This window comes from Barbus barbus (genome assembly GCF_936440315.1).
Source record: "Barbus barbus genome assembly, chromosome: 42".
NCBI classification, from domain to species: Eukaryota; Metazoa; Chordata; class Actinopteri; order Cypriniformes; family Cyprinidae; genus Barbus; species Barbus barbus.
In genome coordinates, this window is record NC_136720.1 from 4,466,071 (window position 1) to 4,485,005 (window position 18,935).

The window sequence follows — 18,935 nt, forward strand, 5'->3', positions numbered from 1 at the left end:
TCTGATTTCTCCATTTTAATAGATGGATGGCCTTCAGACTTTCCATCACTGCCAAAAAAAAAATTCTGTAAATGATGGAATATTTTCAGTTAATGTGACCTCTGGTACAGACATCAAAAGATCGAATAATTAATGTTCACCAAAGCTGCATTTGTTTGATCAAAAATACTGTATATAAAAAAATAAAAAATAAATATTACAATGCAAAATGTTTTCTATGTGAATATCTGTTAAACTGAAATTTATTTATGTGCAGCTATATTTTCAGCATCATTACTCCAGTCTTACGGTGTGAGGGGCAACAGTGTAATTATAAATTTAATTACAGAAATTAATTACAGATAGGTATTTTAAAAAAATATAAGTACAATGTAAAAACATGTATGTACCAAATAAGTATCAAATTATTAATTTAAAAGTAAGTACATAGTAGTTAAAGCTACCTAATATAAAGTGGGACCCATGATCTTCAGAAATCATAATAATATACTGTTTTGCTGCTCAAGAAACATTTCTGATTATTATCAATGTTGAACACAGTTGTGCTGCACATTATTTTTGTGGAAACTGTGATACATTTTATTTTTGTTTTTTTATTTTTTACACGTTTAATTTTTTTATATTTCTTGATGAATAAAAGGATTAATTTCTTCTTCTTTTAATTGTAAATACACCAAACTTTTGAATCACAGTTTGTACTCCACAATAATATTAGACACGATTATTACATATTAGAATGATTTCTGAAAATCATGTGACACTGAAAAGTGGAGTAATGATGCTGAAAATACAGATTTGATCACAGAAATAAAATACAGTTTAACAGATATTCAAAAAGTCAGTTTTAAATTGTTAAAATATTTCATAGTTTTTAATGTATTTTTGATCAAACAAATGCAGCCTTGTTGAGTAGAAGACATCTTTCCAAAAATAAAACAAACAAACTGTAACGGGGACGCTGAGGCAGAAGTTGAATCCATTTGCGGATGAGTACACAAAACAGGCAGGAGGTCGGTGTCAGAAGGCAGTCTAAGGCAGATGCAACATAAACGTATTCCAGGCAGCGGTGAGATAAAGCAGGCAGAGGGTCAATACCGGGTGATCAGTCCAAATAAACAAAAGTAGCAAGAAGGGGAAATCTAGAGAGCAAAAGACAAAGGCAGGCAAAAGGGGTCAAACCACAAAGCAGTCTTCACTGACAAACAATCCAAAAGGGCGATCCGTAAACTCGATAATCCAGAGGCAAAACAAGACGGCAACAGGTAATCAGACAGGGTATATGAAAAACGCTCGGTAAGGCAGGTGAAACTGGCAATACTTCGCAAGGTGGAAGCACATGGTGATCGCTTTTAAAGTACCAAACAGGAAGTGGAAGTAGAAGCAGCAGAGGGAGCATGCAGTCAGTATTCAGGTGAGGGCTCCCTCTGCTGGCGTGGCGTTACACAAACAAACAAACAAAAAAAAATCTGTACTGGCTGATGTTATCATTATATAATTATTTGCAGATGAGTTTAAATTGACTTTGTAAATGAGGTGACTAAAAGACAGAAAATGAAGAGCAAACCAGATGTTCATGATGTCATGGAAAATATTCTAGTAAATACTGTGCAGACTTTAATTTCAAGAGAAACTCCAGCGCGCGTCTCATTTTGAGCTCGCTCCTGAAATCCTTCAGAGAAACAAACACTTTTTTCAGGAAACGTCATCCACTTATTGTTGGACAGATCTTCTTCTCTGTAGATCGCCAGTGCTGATTACTGCGCGACTCATTGAAGATATATCGAGAATTAACAAAGTCACAAACTCAATCGGATGTCTTCTGATAATTGTTTTATTGAAAATGTAATGCTTTACAAGAAGCTTAATATAATACATCATAATGAAAGAGTAAAAAAATAAAAAATAAAAAGTGTAAGTAACGTGACGTGTGGCTAAGTATTGTGACCCATACTCGAAATTTGTGCTCTGCATTTAACCCATCCAAGTGCACACACACAGCAGTGAACACACACACGTTTGTTTTTGTGAAAAGTAGGTTCATCCCATAGGCGTAATGGTTTTTATACTGTACAAACTGTATGTGCTATTGCCCTACACCTACCCTACACCTAAACTTTGCCCTCACAGGAGACTGTGCATTATGTGGGGTTTTCCTCCCGAGTGATTGTTCTCTGGTAGTTTCACTGAGGACGCCTGTTGTTGACTTCCTTTTGGGCCTTTTTAAGAGAAGCGAGATGAATGTCCACGAGAGAGCTGCATACTGGACTTCTGATTTAGTTTAGGTTCCTTTAGGTTTGTTTCTTTTGTTCATCCAACACTGCTACACTACATTACACTTCCATGCATTCATTTCCCTTTACATCACTGTGTCCTGACTGTTACATTCTATGTTGTTGTTTTTTTGTTGTGGTTTGATTCTTTTAATAAAGATTGCATTCTGCTTCTTTCTTGTGTGTCTCTGTTGTTCCGTCTCTTCTGAGTCACGGAGTGTAACACATGGAGACTCGTCCTTGTCACAGTAGGATCCAATCAACGTGAGGATGACTTGGAAATATTTAATCATTTGTTGCTTTTCATCATATTTTGTTGTGTTTTTGATTCTTTTGAGTATGTTTGGAAACGACTGTCTGGTGATGACGTTTAGAGGGAAATCCAGTCTGAATAATTTGACGTCACAATAAGACGTCCTGCAGTGAAAGACTCTCAAGACGTGTTTTAGTTTTTTGCAGAATTACATATTGTCACATGCCATTGCTAACTCTGCCTATATAAGCCCTGTGTTTTCACTTTCTGTGATGCTGTGTGTGTCTGTGTCTTCAGTCTCTGTTGATTGTGTGACTGTGACGTCTCTGTAGCGGCTCCTTATTCACCATCAGCTGATCCTGAGGAAACTGGACTGACGTATAAATACTGAGAGTCCTACAATAAAACACACAGACAATCACATATGAGTCTGAGACATTACTGCTGTCACATCACATCAGCAGATCCAGTTCAGAAAAAACACAGTATATTCATATTACAGCCAGAGATATGAATGCACAACTGATCATAGATTAATAACAGTGATGATCAACAACTCTCTCTTTATCATTTACACACAGAGACACTGGAAGAGATGAAAATATTAATATATTCACAGATCATCAGAGAATTAAGCAGTTTAATGTACTGGGACTAAAGTGAAGCTGAATTATTGTTTTATATTCTCCAATTACACACATATGAGGTCTGTTACTCACCTTTGGTCATTTTAAAAGATTTAAATAATAATATACTCACAATAGTATAATGTCTCCAGTTTATAATGTGGATCAGCATTCATATCAGAGAGTAACTTCACTCCTGATTTTCCTAGTTTATTCCAGGACAGATCCAGGTGTCTCAGGTGTGAGGGGTTTGATCTCAGAGCTGAAGCCAGAGCAGCACAACCTTCATCTGTGACGCCACAATCACTCAACCTGTAGAGAACAATGACACACTCGTCACTCTCTCAGATCAGATCAGTTCAGCTGAGAATACATTAATAAAGAGAAAGTACAAATCAATGTGTGATGCATCACTGGCCTGAGATTTAAAATGTCAAGGAAAAAAAAAAAAACATGATCATAAATTATTTAAAGCCTCATTAAAAATAATATTTATTGCACTGTCAGTTAGGGCAATTGACTATTCGTTAAGTGCTTGATTGACAGGTGATCTGACCAATCAGAACGCGTATATTATGTGCCACCGTTGCTATCCGCCATCTTGCCCGACAGCTATGGTCTGTCTCCATAGAAATGCATGTTAAAACGGGATAAAAAAGATCGACTGAATTGAAACTTTTTCAATATAACTACAGGTCCTTTTCAAAAAATTAGCATATTGTGATAAAGTTCATTATTTTCTGTAATGTACTGATAAACATTAGACTTTCATGTATTTTAGATTCATTACAACACAACTGAAGTAGTTCAAGCCTTTTATTGTTTTAATATTTGATGATTTTGGCATACAGCTCATGAAAACCCAAAATTCCTATCTCAAAAAATTAGCATATTTCATCCGACCAATAAAAGAAAAGTGTTTTTAGTACAAAAAAAGTCAACCTTCAAATAATTATGTTCAGTTATGCACTCAATACTTGGTCGGGAATCCTTTTGCAGAAATGACTGCTTCAATGCGGCGTGGCATGGAGGCAATCAGCCTGTGGCACTGCTGAGGTGTTATGGAGGCCCAGGATGCTTCGATAGCGGCCTTAAGCTCATCCAGAGTGTTGGGTCTTGCGTCTCTCAACTTTCTCTTCACAATATCCCACAGATTCTCTATGGGGTTCAGGTCAGGAGAGTTGGCAGGCCAATTGAGCACAGTAATACCATGGTCAGTAAACCATTTACCAGTGGTTTTGGCACTGTGAGCAGGTGCCAGGTCGTGCTGAAAAATGAAATCTTCATCTCCATAAAGCTTTTCAGCAGATGGAAGCATGAAGTGCTCCAAAATCTCCTGATAGCTAGCTGCATTGACCCTGCCCTTGATAAAACACAGTGGACCAACACCAGCATCACTGACTGTGGGTACTTGACACTGGACTTCAGGCATTTTGGCATTTCCCTCTCCCCAGTCTTCCTCCAGACTCTGGCACCTTGATTTCCGAATGACATGCAAAATTTTCTTTCATCCGAAAAAAGTACTTTGGACCACTGAGCAACAGTCCAGTGCTGCTTCTCTGTAGCCCAGGTCAGGCGCTTCTGCCGCTGTTTCTGGTTCAAAAGTGGCTTGACCTGGGGAATGCGGCACCTGTAGCCCATTTCCTGCACACGCCTGTACACGGTGGCTCTGGATGTTTCTACTCCAGACTCAGTCCACTGCTTCCGCAGGTCCCCCAAGGTCTGGAATCGGTCCTGCCACACTTTTTCCTTCCCACAGACTTCCCACTGAGGTGCCTTGATACATCACTCTGGGAACAGCCTATTCGTTCAGCAATTTCTTTCTGTGTCTTACCCTCTTGCTTGAGGGTGTCAATGATGGCCTTCTGGACAGGAGTCAGGTCGGCAGTCTTACCCATGATTGCGGTTTTAAGTAATGAACCAGGCTGGGAGTTTTTAAAAGCCTCAGGAATCTTTTGCAGGTGTTTAGAGTTAATTAGTTGATTCAGATGATTAGGTTAATAGCTCGTTTAGAGAACCTTTTCATGATATGCTAATTTTTTGAGATAGGAATTTTGGGTTTTCATGAGCTGTATGCCAAAATCATCAATATTAAAACAATAAAAGGCTTGAACTACTTCAGTTGTGTTGTAATGAATCTAAAATACATGAAAGTCTAATGTTTATCAGTACATTACAGAAAATAATGAACTTTATCACAATATGCTAATTTTTTGAAAAGGACCTGTAAATATAAATACGAGCGGAAGGTTAAGCTGTGCTGTTGTTTGTTGCCACGGTAGCAGCAATAAGCTAAGATATTCCTTTAAAATACTTATATTAGATAAACCTGTCATGTCCGGCGCTGTATGCATGGCTGAAAGTTAAACACTGAGTGTTAAATAATAAAATAATATGTTAAAACGTGTGTTCTTATCATTCTGTGGACAAAATCCCATGAACTTTATTTGAGCTTCATGCACATGTGTGCTCATCTGTTTTCAATGCAGTTAACCTCGCGTCGCTTCATGTCATCTTCCCTCTCATTAAACTATGACAGGTCCTCTCCTGCAAAAACACCATCACTGCGACACTCTAAAGTGATGAAACTATGGCGCTATGTGCTTTTTAAAACCATTTTCATAGGTTTCACGTGATACTGTCGGCTCGGAAAATATGTATACTTCTAGCCTTAACCACAAATCAGACAGAATAATAGATTAACTTCCCTGGACTTAAACTTGAGAAATGGTGTGTTCCGCGGTTGAAATAAAATACTTTCTGATGTTTAATCATGTTCATTTCGTGCTTTGAGTAAATATGAAAAGAGATCGGTTCAGGGGCGCGGGAACAGTTTTTTTCTGTGGGCGACTGTAAACTGTTGTGAATAAAAAAAAAATATATATAGGCTATACACTCACCTAAAGGATTATTAGGAACACCTGTTCAATTTCTCATTAATCCAATTATCTAATCAACCAATCACATGGCAGTTGCTTCAATGCATTTAGGGGTGTGGTCCTGGTCAAGACAATCTCCTGAACTCCAAACTGAATGTCAGAATGGGAAAGAAAGGTGATTTAAGCTATTTTGAGCGTGGCATGGTTGTTGGTGCCAGACGGGCAGGTCTGATTATTTCACAATCTGCTCAGTTACTGGGATTTTCACACACAACCATTTCTAGGGTTTACAAAGAATGGTGTGAAAAGGGAAAAACATCCAGTATGCGGCAGTCCTGTGGGCGAAAATGCCTTGTTGATGCTAGAGGTCAGAGGAGAATGGGCCGACTGATTCAAGCTGATAGAAGAGCAACTTTGACTGAAATAACCACTCGTTACAACCGAGGTATGCAGCAAAGCATTTGTGAAGCCACAACACGCACAACCTTGAGGCGGATGGGCTACAACAGCAGAAGACCCCACCGGGTACCACTCATCTCCACTACAAATAGGAAAAAGAGGCTACAATTTGCACGAGCTCACCAAAATTGGACGGTTGAAGACTGGAAAAATGTTGCCTGGTCTGACGACTCTCGATTTCTGTTGAGACATTCAGATGGTAGAGTCAGAAATTGGCGTAAACAGAATGAGAACATGGATCCATCATATTTTGTTACCACTGTGCAGGCTGGTGGTGGTGGTGTAATGGTATGGGGGATGTTTTCTTGGCACACTTTAAGCCTCTTAGTGCCAATTGGGCATCGTTTAAATGCCACGGCCTACCTGAGCATTGTTTCTGACCATGTCCATCCCTTTATGACCACCATGCACCCATCCTCTGATGGCTACTTCCAGCAGGATAATGCACCATGTCACAAAGCTCGAATCATTTCAAATTGGTTTCTTGAACATGACAATGAGTTCACTGTACTAAAATGGCCTCCACAGTCACCAGATCTCAACCCAATAGAGCATCTTTGGGATGTGGTGGAACGGGAGCTTCGTGCCCTGGATGTGCATCCCACAAATCTCCATCAACTGCAAGATGCTATCCTATCAATATGGGCCAACATTTCTAAAGAACGCTTTTCAGCACCTTGTTGAATCAATGCCACGTAGAATTAAGGCAGTTCTGAAGGCGAAAGGGGGTCAAACACAGTATTAGTATGGTGTTCCTAATAATCCTTTAGGTGAGTGTATATTGTTACAGAAGCAGACTGAACACTCAGAATATAAAAGGTAAGGGAGCCATGGCGGATCAGGAGACTCAGGGAACCATGGCGGGACTGGAGGCTCGGACAGCGCGGACACTCGGGGGCGCTCGGACAGAGCGTACACTCAGGGGCGCTCTGGCGGCGCGGACACTCGGGGGCGCTCGGACAGCGCGGACACTTGGCGGTGCTCTGGAAGCGAGGATTCTCTGTGGCGCTCTGGCAGCGCGGATTCTCGAGGGCGCTCTGGCAGCGTGGATTCTCAGGGACGCTCTGGAAGCGCGGATTCTTGGGGGTGCTCTAGAAGCGCGAATTCTAAGGAGCGCTCTGGCAGCGCGGATTCTCGGGGGTGCTCTGGCAGCACGAATTCTAAGGAGCGCTCTGGCAGAGATCGTCAGTAGATCTGTTTTGGTGATAGGCAAACTGAAGAGGGTCCAAAGTATCAGGTATGGAGGAGCAGATGTGGCTCTTTACAAGTCTCTCAAAAACCTTCATGACTATAGATGTGAGGGCAACTGGGCGATAGTCATTCAGACAAGAGGGTTTATTGTTCTTTGGCACAGGGATAATGACAGATTTTTTGAATGAGGTGGGAACCACGGAGGTAGCAAGGGACTCATTAAAGATGGAAGTGAACAAACCAGCGGGCCGGTTATCCCATCAGGTCCGGCTGCTTTCCTGATGTTCACTTTCTTTAGCGCCCTCCAAACCTCATCCTCTGGTGATTACAGGATCATCGCTGCTCTGCCTGCTGCTTCCTGACGCGCTGGTCAGCAGAGACATGCCGCCGCTGTTGCAATCGAAGCGGCCATAGAAGATGTTTAACTCGTCGGCCAGCAACGGATCTGCTCTCACCACCGCAGAGGGTTTGTTTCCAAAGGCACAGATGGTCCTCAGTCCCTGCCACATCCGTCGAGAGTCATTGAGCTGGAAATGAGACTCAATTCTCTCTCTCTGTATCTGTGTTTAGTGGCTCTTATTGCGCGTCGGAGAGCATAGCACGATGCTTTGTAGTCGCGCATATTCCCGGTCAGAAGAGCCTCATTATAAGCTGCAGTGCGTGTGTTAACCGCAGCACGGATTGATCTGTCCACCCACGGTTTCTGATTGGAGAATGTCCTTATAGTTATTGTTTCTGTAGCTTGCTCGGTTAGCGTGTTTACAAAGCTTAATGCTACATCCGTGAACTCGCTGACGTCAGAAGAACTCGCCCGGAACTTGTCCCAGTCGACGTCATCAAGAGCCGCCTGCAGCATAGTCTCTGAGTGGGAGAACCAGCGCGTCACTACTCTCTGCACCGGAGGTTCCTGAACAAGCCTTTGTGTGTATTCCGGTGTTAGGAAAATGGTGGCATGGTCCGATTTGCCAAAAGCCGGTAGTGAGCGGGCTTTGTAGGCATTCTTGAACTGAGTGTAGCAATGATCCAGTGTGTTTGGTCCTCTAGTTGGACAGGATACGTGTTGATAAAGGTTTGGCATGACCTGCTTGAGGTTGGCTTTGTTAATGTCCCCCGCGATGATGAAGGCAGTGTCAGGATGTTTGTTAATGTAGCCGCTGAGCACATCGTGAAGTTTAGAAAAAGTCAAGCCGGTGTCTGCCTGTGGTGGAATGTACACAGGATTAACAATGATCGATGAAAACTCCCGGGGCAGATAAAATGGGCGGCAAATAATGGAAAGATGTTCCAGATGAGGCAAGCAGGAACGCGACAGAATGGAGATATTCCTGGGATCACACCATTTCTTATTAATCATGAAACACACTCCTCCACCCCTGGATTTACCGGCCTCTGCTGTTCTATCCGTCCGAAAAACAGAGAAGTTCTCACTGGGCATTACAGCAGTGTCCGGGATCATGGACGAAAGCCACGTTTCTGACAAACAAAGGATGTTGCAGTCCTTTATGTCTCGTTGGAAACTAATCCTGGCTCTAAGATCGTCCATCTTATTTTCCAAGGATTGGACATTTGCGAGCAGAATGCTCGGAAGATGAGGACTGAAGGTGCCTTCATCAGATCTCGTCAGAATTGGTTAGAGGAGGGTGAGCAGAATTATTTCTTTAGGCTGGTTAAAAATTATATTCAGCAACAGTGTATTGATGGGAATGTAACTGATGACTTTAAGGTAATTGTGCTAGATTTTATAATGTTTTATACTCTTCTAAATTCTGCCAGGAATCAGCCACCAATTTCTTTGATTCTTTATTTCACGTAAAAAAAAAAAAAACAGTGATGAAAGATTGTAGTCTATGTGATGCACCTATTAGTCTGTCAGAAATTGTTGTCTCTATTAATAATCTAAAAAGTAACCGGTACCGATGGGCTATCTTTAGAGATTTATAAAGCTTTTAATCAAAAATTGGCTCCTTTTTTACATAAAATGTTTTTAGAGAGCATCAACAAAACAACGCTTCCTCCCTCTTTATGTCAGGAACTAATAACTTTAATACCCAAGTCTAACAGAGATCCCCTTTTAATTGAAAACTGACGTCCGATTTCTTTACTGAATACAGATTATAAAATAATTGCCTTAGTTTTGGCAAAGAGGTTAAAATCTATTCTTAATAATGTAATTGATGAGTGCCAATCAGGTTTTATACCCCAGAGACATATATCTAATAACATACGCCTGATTTTAGATTTGTTGGATTATTCAGATCTTATTTCCACTGATAGTTTTATCCTCTTTCTTCATTACTACAAAGCATTTGATTGTTTAGAACATGATTTTATGTTACAGGCCCTGCAGAGACTTGGTTTTGGTAGTTTTTTTGCAAATGTATTAAAATGCTTTATCATAAGGGGAATAGTTCTATCCGTCTTACTAATGGAACTTCTGAAGGGAATTTCTGTTGATGGAATGGAATTAATTATTAGCCAATTGGCTGATGACTGTCACAGAACGGCCAGGCTCTTCCCTCAGCCACTTACCACGATCCACTTCACCCGAGTTCTAATCACACGCACCTGCACCCCATCACCAGCATCACCAAGAACCACATAAGAGCACTCACCTCAGTTCACCCAGTTGTCCGATCTCATTCCTGCAACGTGGACTCTCTCCCGACGGATTCCATTCGTTGAGTATTACCTCTGAATTCCTTACCTGTTGATACTTACCTCCTGTTCTCCTCCTCGTTGTCTTCCCCGTCTCCAGACCATCCTGTGCTGTGGTGGATATTCCCGCTCTCCTGTGCTCCACATCATCACCACGTCAAGCATTTGAAAATACGAAAGCCACATTAGAAGCACGACTCATCACCCACAAGATATCTGAAGTTCACGACTCACCTCACTATCACTGGTTCCACTCATCCTGTAAATAAACACTCTGTGCTTTTACACTTACCTCCGTGTTGGGCAGTTACTGTAACAATGACACGGCATTGTTTTTAAGAGATGCCTCTCAGATCCCAATTGCTTTAACGTCTCTTTTATCTTTCTCAAATGCTTCTGGCCTTCTGCTGAACATTAATAAATGTGAGTTACTCCCAATTAAAAAAAACTGTGCTGCATCCTCTGTCTGCAATATTCCCATCCAAGAGAATGTCACGTATTTAGGAATCAAAATGATAAAAGATACTAAACTAAGATGTCAGGAGACTTTTAACCCAATTATGGAGAAAACTAAAAAAAAATAATCTTTGGTTATTAAGAGATCTATCATTGAAAGGTAGGACTTTGCTTACTAAGGCGGAAGGTATTTCTAGGGGGGCACCTGGCACTTATCCTATGCTGCTCATTCCTTATTTGTAGATAGACCAACCTGTAAGTTGAATGATGTAATGTTGCTTAAATTTCTTTGGAAAAATAAAACTCATTATATTAGTAAATCTGTTATTTTATTGGCTTCGATTCTCTTAATAGCACCTTAAAAAAATAAGAAATATCTTATGAAATAATTCACAGGTTTTATCCTGTCAAGCAGTTTTTGCAGAAATGTAAAAGTGACATTGATACATCTTGTTCTTTCTGTGAATTTTGTTTTGAAACCGTAGCTCATTTATTTTGGGAATATCCTACTGTTCAGTCTTTCTGGAATAATGTTAATGCTTTGTCCAAATGTTTTTTTTTTTTAATGATTTCTCTTTATTTTATAAATACATTCTTTTTGGGTTTTGTGCTAAAGATAAGAATCTATTTCATGCAAGTTTTTGTATAAACCTCCTGTTATTTATTGGAAAGTTTTATGTCCATAAATGTAAATATACTAATCGTTAACCCCACTTTAACATCTTCAAACAAGAACTGAAGTTGTATTTAAATACAATTTCAACGTCTGTTAACAAGAAAGCTATAAAGACATCTAGAATTTGTGCCATGTTTAAGATTTTTCCTTAATATACTTGTCTTTATCTGTGTGCCCTCTCTTCTTCTTTTTTCTTTTTTTTTGTGACTCCTTTGTCTATATTAAGAGTTTTTATATTATATTTATTTTTTGTTATCTATTAATCTATAAGTATTTTATTATTGAAAGGTATTTTGTATGTTTTGTACATACTGTTCTTTTCTGTTTGTTTTGTTCGTACAGTAATCTTTCTTTATTATTGCAATAAAACATTTTTGTTTAAAGTTTAACATGAACACAGAAGTCCACAGATGTACAAGAAACAAAGCCACACAATGTTTTACTTTCTGTATCTCTGTATCTTGATTGGCAGTTGTCTCATCCAATCAGTAGTAAGTATTCCATTCACAAACAATACCTCATTTTTACATTTTGTCTGACTTGTCATTGTGTTTTCAGACTTTTTTGGGTGATTTGTTTTTCACTTCACAAATATTTTACAGTGTGTCATATATAATCTTACCACAGTTTCTCCAGTTTACAGTGAGGATCCTGTAGTAGATCAGAGAGCAGATTCACTGATTCTCCTATTTTATTTAGAGACAGATCCAGTTCTCTCAGGTGTGAGGGGTTTGATCTCAGAGCTGAAGCCAGAGCAGCACAACCTTCATCTGTGACGCCACAATCTCTCAACCTGTAGAGAACAATGACAATCTAAAATGTCACAGAACAAAAACATGAGCCTCATTTAATATAATTTTAAGATAAATAATATTACTTTGTTGCACAATTTCAGTGGTTTAAAGGGGTCATGAACTGAGAAACCAAAATTCCCTTGATCTTTTGACATAAGAGGACATTGTACTATAAAAACATCCTATAAGTTTCAGAACTCAAAACTTTGTCATTAGTCTAAAAACAGCTTATATTGAAGCCAAAACGACAGCTTGTGGAATGTTCTACTCTATGATGTCAGTGGTTCTCTACCAGGGGGGCGCGAGATAACTTAAAGCCGTTTCTCATCACGCTGTGTGAAATACAGACTGAACGGCGGCTCAAAAATGATATACAAGCTCTCGGCTGGATAAAGTTTTGATGGATGATGATTGTAATCAAGGTAAAGATAAACAGTGGCATACAGGATCATGCATTAGGTGCTGTGTCAGTTATAATTGATGCACAAATGAAAAGTGTCTGTGCGCTCTCGTACATATTTCTGCTTGAATACAGCTCAGTATATTCACGTAGTTCAATACAGCGAGTGTTTTATAACAGATGCTGGCGTGTTTTGGAGAAGTTTGTGAGGATCAGTGGTGTTTATGTACATATGGGCATCAGACGCTCCAAACAGCTTGACAGAGGAACTATTCACTGTGGCGTCGAGCCGCCTTCAGATCGCTGAGTTCAGAATGGTTTCATTTTTCATTTGTATTTTGGTGTGTTTAGTGATTCTGAATGGACCTGTATAGTAGTTTATATGCAGTCCTTTGGCATCTCCCTGTGGTATTGTTTGGTATGGCAGGTTGACTTGTGCTTATATGTTAAAATTACTGTATAATTGAGCTTTACTTACTTTTGAGTTGTATAGAATATCTGCAGACATTTTTGCAAAGTATGTTTGTAAAAGAATATGAAATATTTAAATCTATCTTGAATGTGTTTTGTTTAAAAAAAATACATGTAATTGAAAACTTGAAGCGGTTCTGTGCAGAGAGAGAGCCATAAGAGACAGATCCTTATGCTTTCGAATCGCTCTCGCTGCACTTTGACGTCATACACTGATCATTCAGCACCGCTTCAAGTCGAACACACTTATTGTTTATGAGAGAGATGAACATGCAAGTCTATGCAGAAAACGATAAAGATGCTCTGCAGACAAAAAGATGCTGTTCAGTGCCAAGCTGTGGAAAACACAGTATTTGCATTGCCTTCCTTCTGATCCCAATGTTAGAAAAGAGTGAAAGAACTTTATTTTTAATGAAGACCCAGACCGCATCAGTAAGAAATCGTGTCTTTTGTTCACTTCATTTTACCGCAGATTCATTTACAAACATGGCACAATTTGACGTGGGATTCGCAAAAAAATGTTAACTAAAAGACGATGTTGTGTCGACTATATTGGATCCGATGTGGCACCACACAAGTCTCTGAATCTTACAGTGTCACTGATTTGATATAAAACACATCAAAATACTGACCACTGAACTCTGGACAACATCTCAACACTGAAGATTTATGAGCTTTTAACGTTGATTTTCTAAATGTTTTAATTAGGGATGTGCGGGTCTAGTCGACTAATAAACGGTACAGCTCCTGCTAGTCCACACTGAAAACAATAGTCGATTACACGAGAGAAAATAAATACGCATTACCATCATTTTAACGTTACATTTAAAACATTTTAAATAAGTTCAAATAAAACTTTTGAAAAAGAATACATCAAAATATTTCAATATAAATATTTTTAAAAGTGTATCTGGGCAGAAACTACAACTCTGGGCAGAATATCTGGGCAGAAACTACACCATCCGTGTACACGTCTATTCCTCTAAACTTCGGTGGTGCTGCGGGATTTCAAGGCTCTTTTCGAAACTGTCTGCTTGCTTGTAGTTATCACTCAGCTTGCCTGTGACTTCAGTTCGAGCGCGTTTTGCTTTTCGCCTCTAGTCCCGTCTTTCGCCAGACCACATTAACATGTTAAATTCACTGAACAAATGCGCATGGTCTGAGTAAGTACAACAAGCTTTGTTTTGGTTTTTAGACAATGTAGACAAAAAAAATTTAAAAGCCATTTTAATGCTAAATTTTCTATTGTTTTTGACTTGTGTTTTAATATGTTGGCTAACGTTATATGAAAATGAAGAATTCTGTCAGTCTATTGATTGATTTTCCATTTCTGCATTGCTCCAGCCGATCTGAATAAACAACCTATGCACTGTTTTATGTTGAGTGTATGCTCTTCCTTATTTTCTGTTTAACGACCACCTAAAATTAAATGAGGATATCGCGAGGCAAGCATACGGCATAATTCTGACCTATTTTTAGCAGAATTAATTGAGGGATTTCACAGTGTAAGTATTTCAAGCGTAGGCTGTTATATAGACACACACAGTTTTTTTCTTTTGCCATTTTTGGGCGATTTCTAGCTATTATACTACTCAACTAGTCGATACAAAACTTCAGTTTAAATGATAGTCAAATTAGTCGTAGCACACATCCCTAGTTTTAACAGTGAAGTGATTGTTCTCAGTGATACTTACTGAACTGATCTGGATTCTTTAATCACAGGCAGCAGCTTCTGAAGAACTTCCATATTTTCAGCCTTATTCTTTTCTTTAACAAATTGATCAAGATGAAAATCATTCAGTTCCTCTTCTGATGTCAACAACACAAAAACTAAAGCTAACCACTGAGATGAAGAGAGTTTGGCTTCCTTTATGATTCCATATTTCAGATACTCTTGTATTTCCTCCACTAGTGAAAGATCACCCAGTTCATTCAGACAGTGGAACAGATTAATGGATTTCTCTGGAGAGTCAATGGTCCTGATCTTCTTCTTGATGTACTCAACTGTTTTCTTATTGCTGTCAGAGCTGCTTCTTTTCAGTGTCATTATTTGTTGTAGGAGAATCTGATGAGACTTCACTGACAAACCCAGAAGGAACCGCAGGAACAGGTCCAGATGTCCATTTTTACTCAGTAGAGCCTCATCCACAGCTCTCTGATGCAGCTCAGATGATGAAACCTGTTCTGATGAACTGAGTTGAAACCATTCCTTCACTTTAGACCACAAACTCTGCTCAAACACATTTCTGTTGTGGTTTGTCCAGGTGAGGTGCACATATAGAGCTGCTAGATGTTCCTGAATGCTCAGATGAACAAAGCAGAAGACTTTCCCCTGATACAAGCCCAACTCCTCTCTGAAGATCTGAGTGCACAATCCTGAGTACACTGATGCTTCTCTCACATCAACGCCACACTCTCTCAGGTCTTCCTCATAGAAGATCAGGTTTCCTTTTACAAGCTGCTGAAAAGCCACTTTCCCCAGTTTGAGGATCATGTCTTCATCTGTCACCTTCTTCTCATAGTCCTTCTCATGTTTGATGTCGGTCTGAAGGATCAGGAAGTGTGTGTACATTTCAGTGAGAGTCTTGGGAATCTCTCCACTCTCTGCTCGACTCAACATCTTCTTCAGAACAGCGGCTGAGATCCAGCAGAACACTGGGATGTGGCACATGATGTAGAGGCTCCTTGATGACTTCAGGTGTGAGATGATTGTATTGGCCAGACTCTGATCACTGATTCTCTTCCTGAAGTATTCCTCCTTCTGTGGCTCATTGAAGCCTCGTACCTCTGTCACTCGATGGACACATTCAGAGGGGACGAGATCAGCTGCTGCTGGTCTGGAGGTGATCCAGATGAGAGCAGAGGGAAGCAGATTCCCCACAATCAGGTTCATCAGCAGCACATCCACTGAGGCTGATTCACTTACATCACACAACCTCACATCGCTATGAAAATCCAGAGACAGACGGCACTCATCCAGACCATCAAAGATGAACAACACTTTATATTCATCACTGGATATTTCCATTTCTTTAGTTTCAGGGAAAAACACATGAAGAAGATCTGAAAGACTGAGTGTTTTGTCCTTCATCAGGTTAATTTCTCTGAAAGGCAGTGGAAATATGAGCTGGACGTCCTGATTATCTTTCCCTTCAGCCCAGTCCAGGATGAACTTCTGCACAGAGACTGTTTTTCCAATGCCAGCGACTCCCTTTGTCAGCACAGTTCTGATGGCTTCGTCTTGTCCAGGTAAAGGTCTAAAGATGTCATTGCATTTGATGGCTGTGTCCTCTGTTGCTGCTCTCCTGGATTGTGTCTCAATCTGTCTCACCTCATGCTCATTACTGATCTCTCCACTCTCACTCTCTGTGATGTAGAGCTCTGTGTAGATCTCATTCAGGAGTGTTGGGTTTCCCTGCGTCGCTGTTCCCTCATACAGATGACCAAACTTCTTCAGCAGATTTGATCTAAACCTGTTGAGGACTTCATGCCTGGAAAATTAAACTAGTGCATTATTAAATAAACTAATGAGCACAGTGTCTTTTATGTATTCTGTATCATAATGAAATAATCTTTTACAGAAATATTAGACCTGAGATCAGTCTTTGTATCTTCACTCTTATAATCTATTGGCTGATTCACAGAAGCTTCTCTCCTCAGAGACACACAGTTGGACTCTGCTTCTGATTTCCTCTTATGAAATGAACTATAACAGAGAGATAAAAGTAAATCCTTTACCATATTCAACAAAGTACATACTCATATACTATTTAAACAATCACTTTAACGAACACTTAATGATCGTTTCATTGACAGTATTTTATTAAAAAAGATGTTAAATAGAACAGTGCTTTCACAAATGCATCTCTCTGTGGAAAGGGAAGTGGTGTCTGGCCAGGTATGGTGACCCATACTCAGAATTTGTGCTCTGCATTTAACCCATCCAAGTGTACACTCAATAGTGAACATACACCCGGAGCAGTGGGCAGCCAATGTTGCGGCGCCCGGGGAGCAGTTGGGGGTTCGGTGCCTTGCTCAAGGGTCTCACCTCAGTCGTGGTATTGAGGGAGAGAGCGCTGGACATTCACTCCCCCCACCTACAATTCCTGCCGGCCCGAGACTCAAACCCACAACCTTCAGGTTACAAGTCCAACTCTCTATCCTTTAGGACACGACGGCCCCTAACACTATGTTTAACACTATGTTAAAATATCAGATAAAGATAACACTATGTTGATATAAATTGACTAATATTTATGTAAAAACATACCTGAGATCGGTCTTTGTATCTTCACTCTTAAACACTATTGGACGATTCATAGACGCTTCACTCCTCAGAGACACACAGCTGGACTCTGCTTCTGATCTCTTCTGATGAACTGAACTATAACAAAACACATTTTATCCTTTATGATGATAATAGCTTTCTTTTTCATCAAAAATACTGCAGTGAGGAGGCTTTTAGACCTTACTATTATTATTTTAAACAATCTTCATTTTAACTTAAAAGCCTCCAGACACAAAAACACACTAGAGACTCCCATCTATCATGATTGAAGGTGATTTAATCCAGTGTTTATTGAAAGTACCTGCATCCCGGAGAACAATCTTCATCTGTGGATGTTGGTGTGTGATCCATGATGAAACACAATCTGATCTCCAGCACTGACTCTGAATGGAAATGACAAACAAACACAATAATTGATCTGAACGGATCCTGAGAGAAACAGATCATGAGACTCAGATACACAATGTTAGTCGTGTGTTAACAAATGATCAAATAACACCAAACACCAATCAAACCACTTCATCTGCTTCAAAAAGAACAGATTCAAAGATAGGCCTAGAAAAATATAAGTCATTCACTCACCTTATTTACACAGATTCACTAAATCCACCTTCTTTCTATGAAGCAGCTGCACGCTTTGATAAAGGTTCCTATGAAACACTGATATTCCGTATAGAATCCATTCTGACTGTTTAAATGAAGAAACATCAACTCGGAACATTTACTTTCACTTTTATCTGTGGAGCGGAAACGATGATCTTCTTCATTCTGTTTATTATACTGCACTCAGTGCATTACTGCCATGTGCTGGTGACTCGGAGCAGAAACACTTTCCTCGTCAGAGTCCCTCCTCCTTCCCGAGTCACAAGCTTATTCTCTATATATTAAACCTGTACTTTCTAAGTATTGAATCAATGCAGAGACAATGTCATGTCCTATATCTGAATTTAATATATATTTTTTAATGTGAACTCTTTTTCCTCTACCCTCCATATTTCTTCTCATAACAACTTTGTTGCGAATGATCAGACTGGATTAGATCCATTTGCAGCTTTTATTAGAATAGTCAGACAGGCAGGGTTAAGTACCAGCAAAACAGTGCAATAGAGGCAAGGCAGAGGCAGAGTCGGGAGTCAGGCAGAGAGTCGAGGCGGGCAGTGAGAATCAGAGTCCAGTAAACAATCCGGGTCAGGGAAGACAGAGAACAAGCAGAAACGTGAACAGTCCAAGGCCGAGACATAAATCAAACACGGGTAAGAACGCTCAGTAGTGACAGCCGGGCCAAATCAACACTTCACAGTGTGGTGCTGTGTGTGAATGGCTTATATGTGTTTGTGCTAATGAGGTGCAGGTGTGGACTGCAATCAGTCCCAGGTATGAGGTATGATGGGAATTGGAGTTCATGAGAGTGTTAATATTTGGGAGACGGCTCCCTCTGGTGGTGCGAGGGAGGCGGTACAGTAACCTCTTCCGTAACACTTTCTCTCTTCATCATAATTTCTACAGTTAATAATCAC

The 18,935-nt window shown here is 39.9% G+C and overlaps 1 protein-coding gene across 2 annotated transcripts; it reads right to left on the minus strand.

Annotated features, from left to right (window-relative positions):
- Positions 1-1,811: 1,811 nt before the first annotated feature.
- On the minus strand, positions 1,812-18,214 carry LOC306861608 (NLR family CARD domain-containing protein 3-like). 2 transcript variants are annotated; one of them, XM_079403984.1, is made up of 8 exons: positions 18,001-18,214; positions 17,720-17,801; positions 17,401-17,514; positions 16,723-16,836; positions 14,825-16,621; positions 12,088-12,258; positions 3,283-3,461; positions 1,812-2,919 (listed from the first exon to the last, which is right to left on the minus strand). In XM_079403984.1, coding segments are annotated over exons 2-8 (2,427 nt in total). In that variant the 5' UTR covers positions 17,770-17,801; positions 18,001-18,214; the 3' UTR covers positions 1,812-2,917. The 2 variants fall into 2 exon arrangements, with proteins under 2 accessions (XP_079260110.1, XP_079260111.1); XM_079403985.1 differs by lacking the exon at positions 16,723-16,836 and having other exon boundaries at positions 18,001-18,204.
- Positions 18,215-18,935: the final 721 nt, after the last annotated feature.

Coding starts and splice junctions, on each gene's coding strand:
- LOC306861608 (XM_079403984.1), bottom strand. CDS start 17,769: ATGGATCACACACCAACATCCACAGATGAAGATTGTTCTCCGGGATGC. Junction 16,622..16,722: donor GATACAAAGACTGATCTCAG/GTCTAATATTTC, acceptor TTAATTTTCCAG/GCATGAAGTCCTCAACAGGT. Junction 12,259..14,824: donor AAAGAATCCAGATCAGTTCA/GTAAGTATCACT, acceptor TGTTCTCTACAG/GTTGAGAGATTGTGGCGTCA.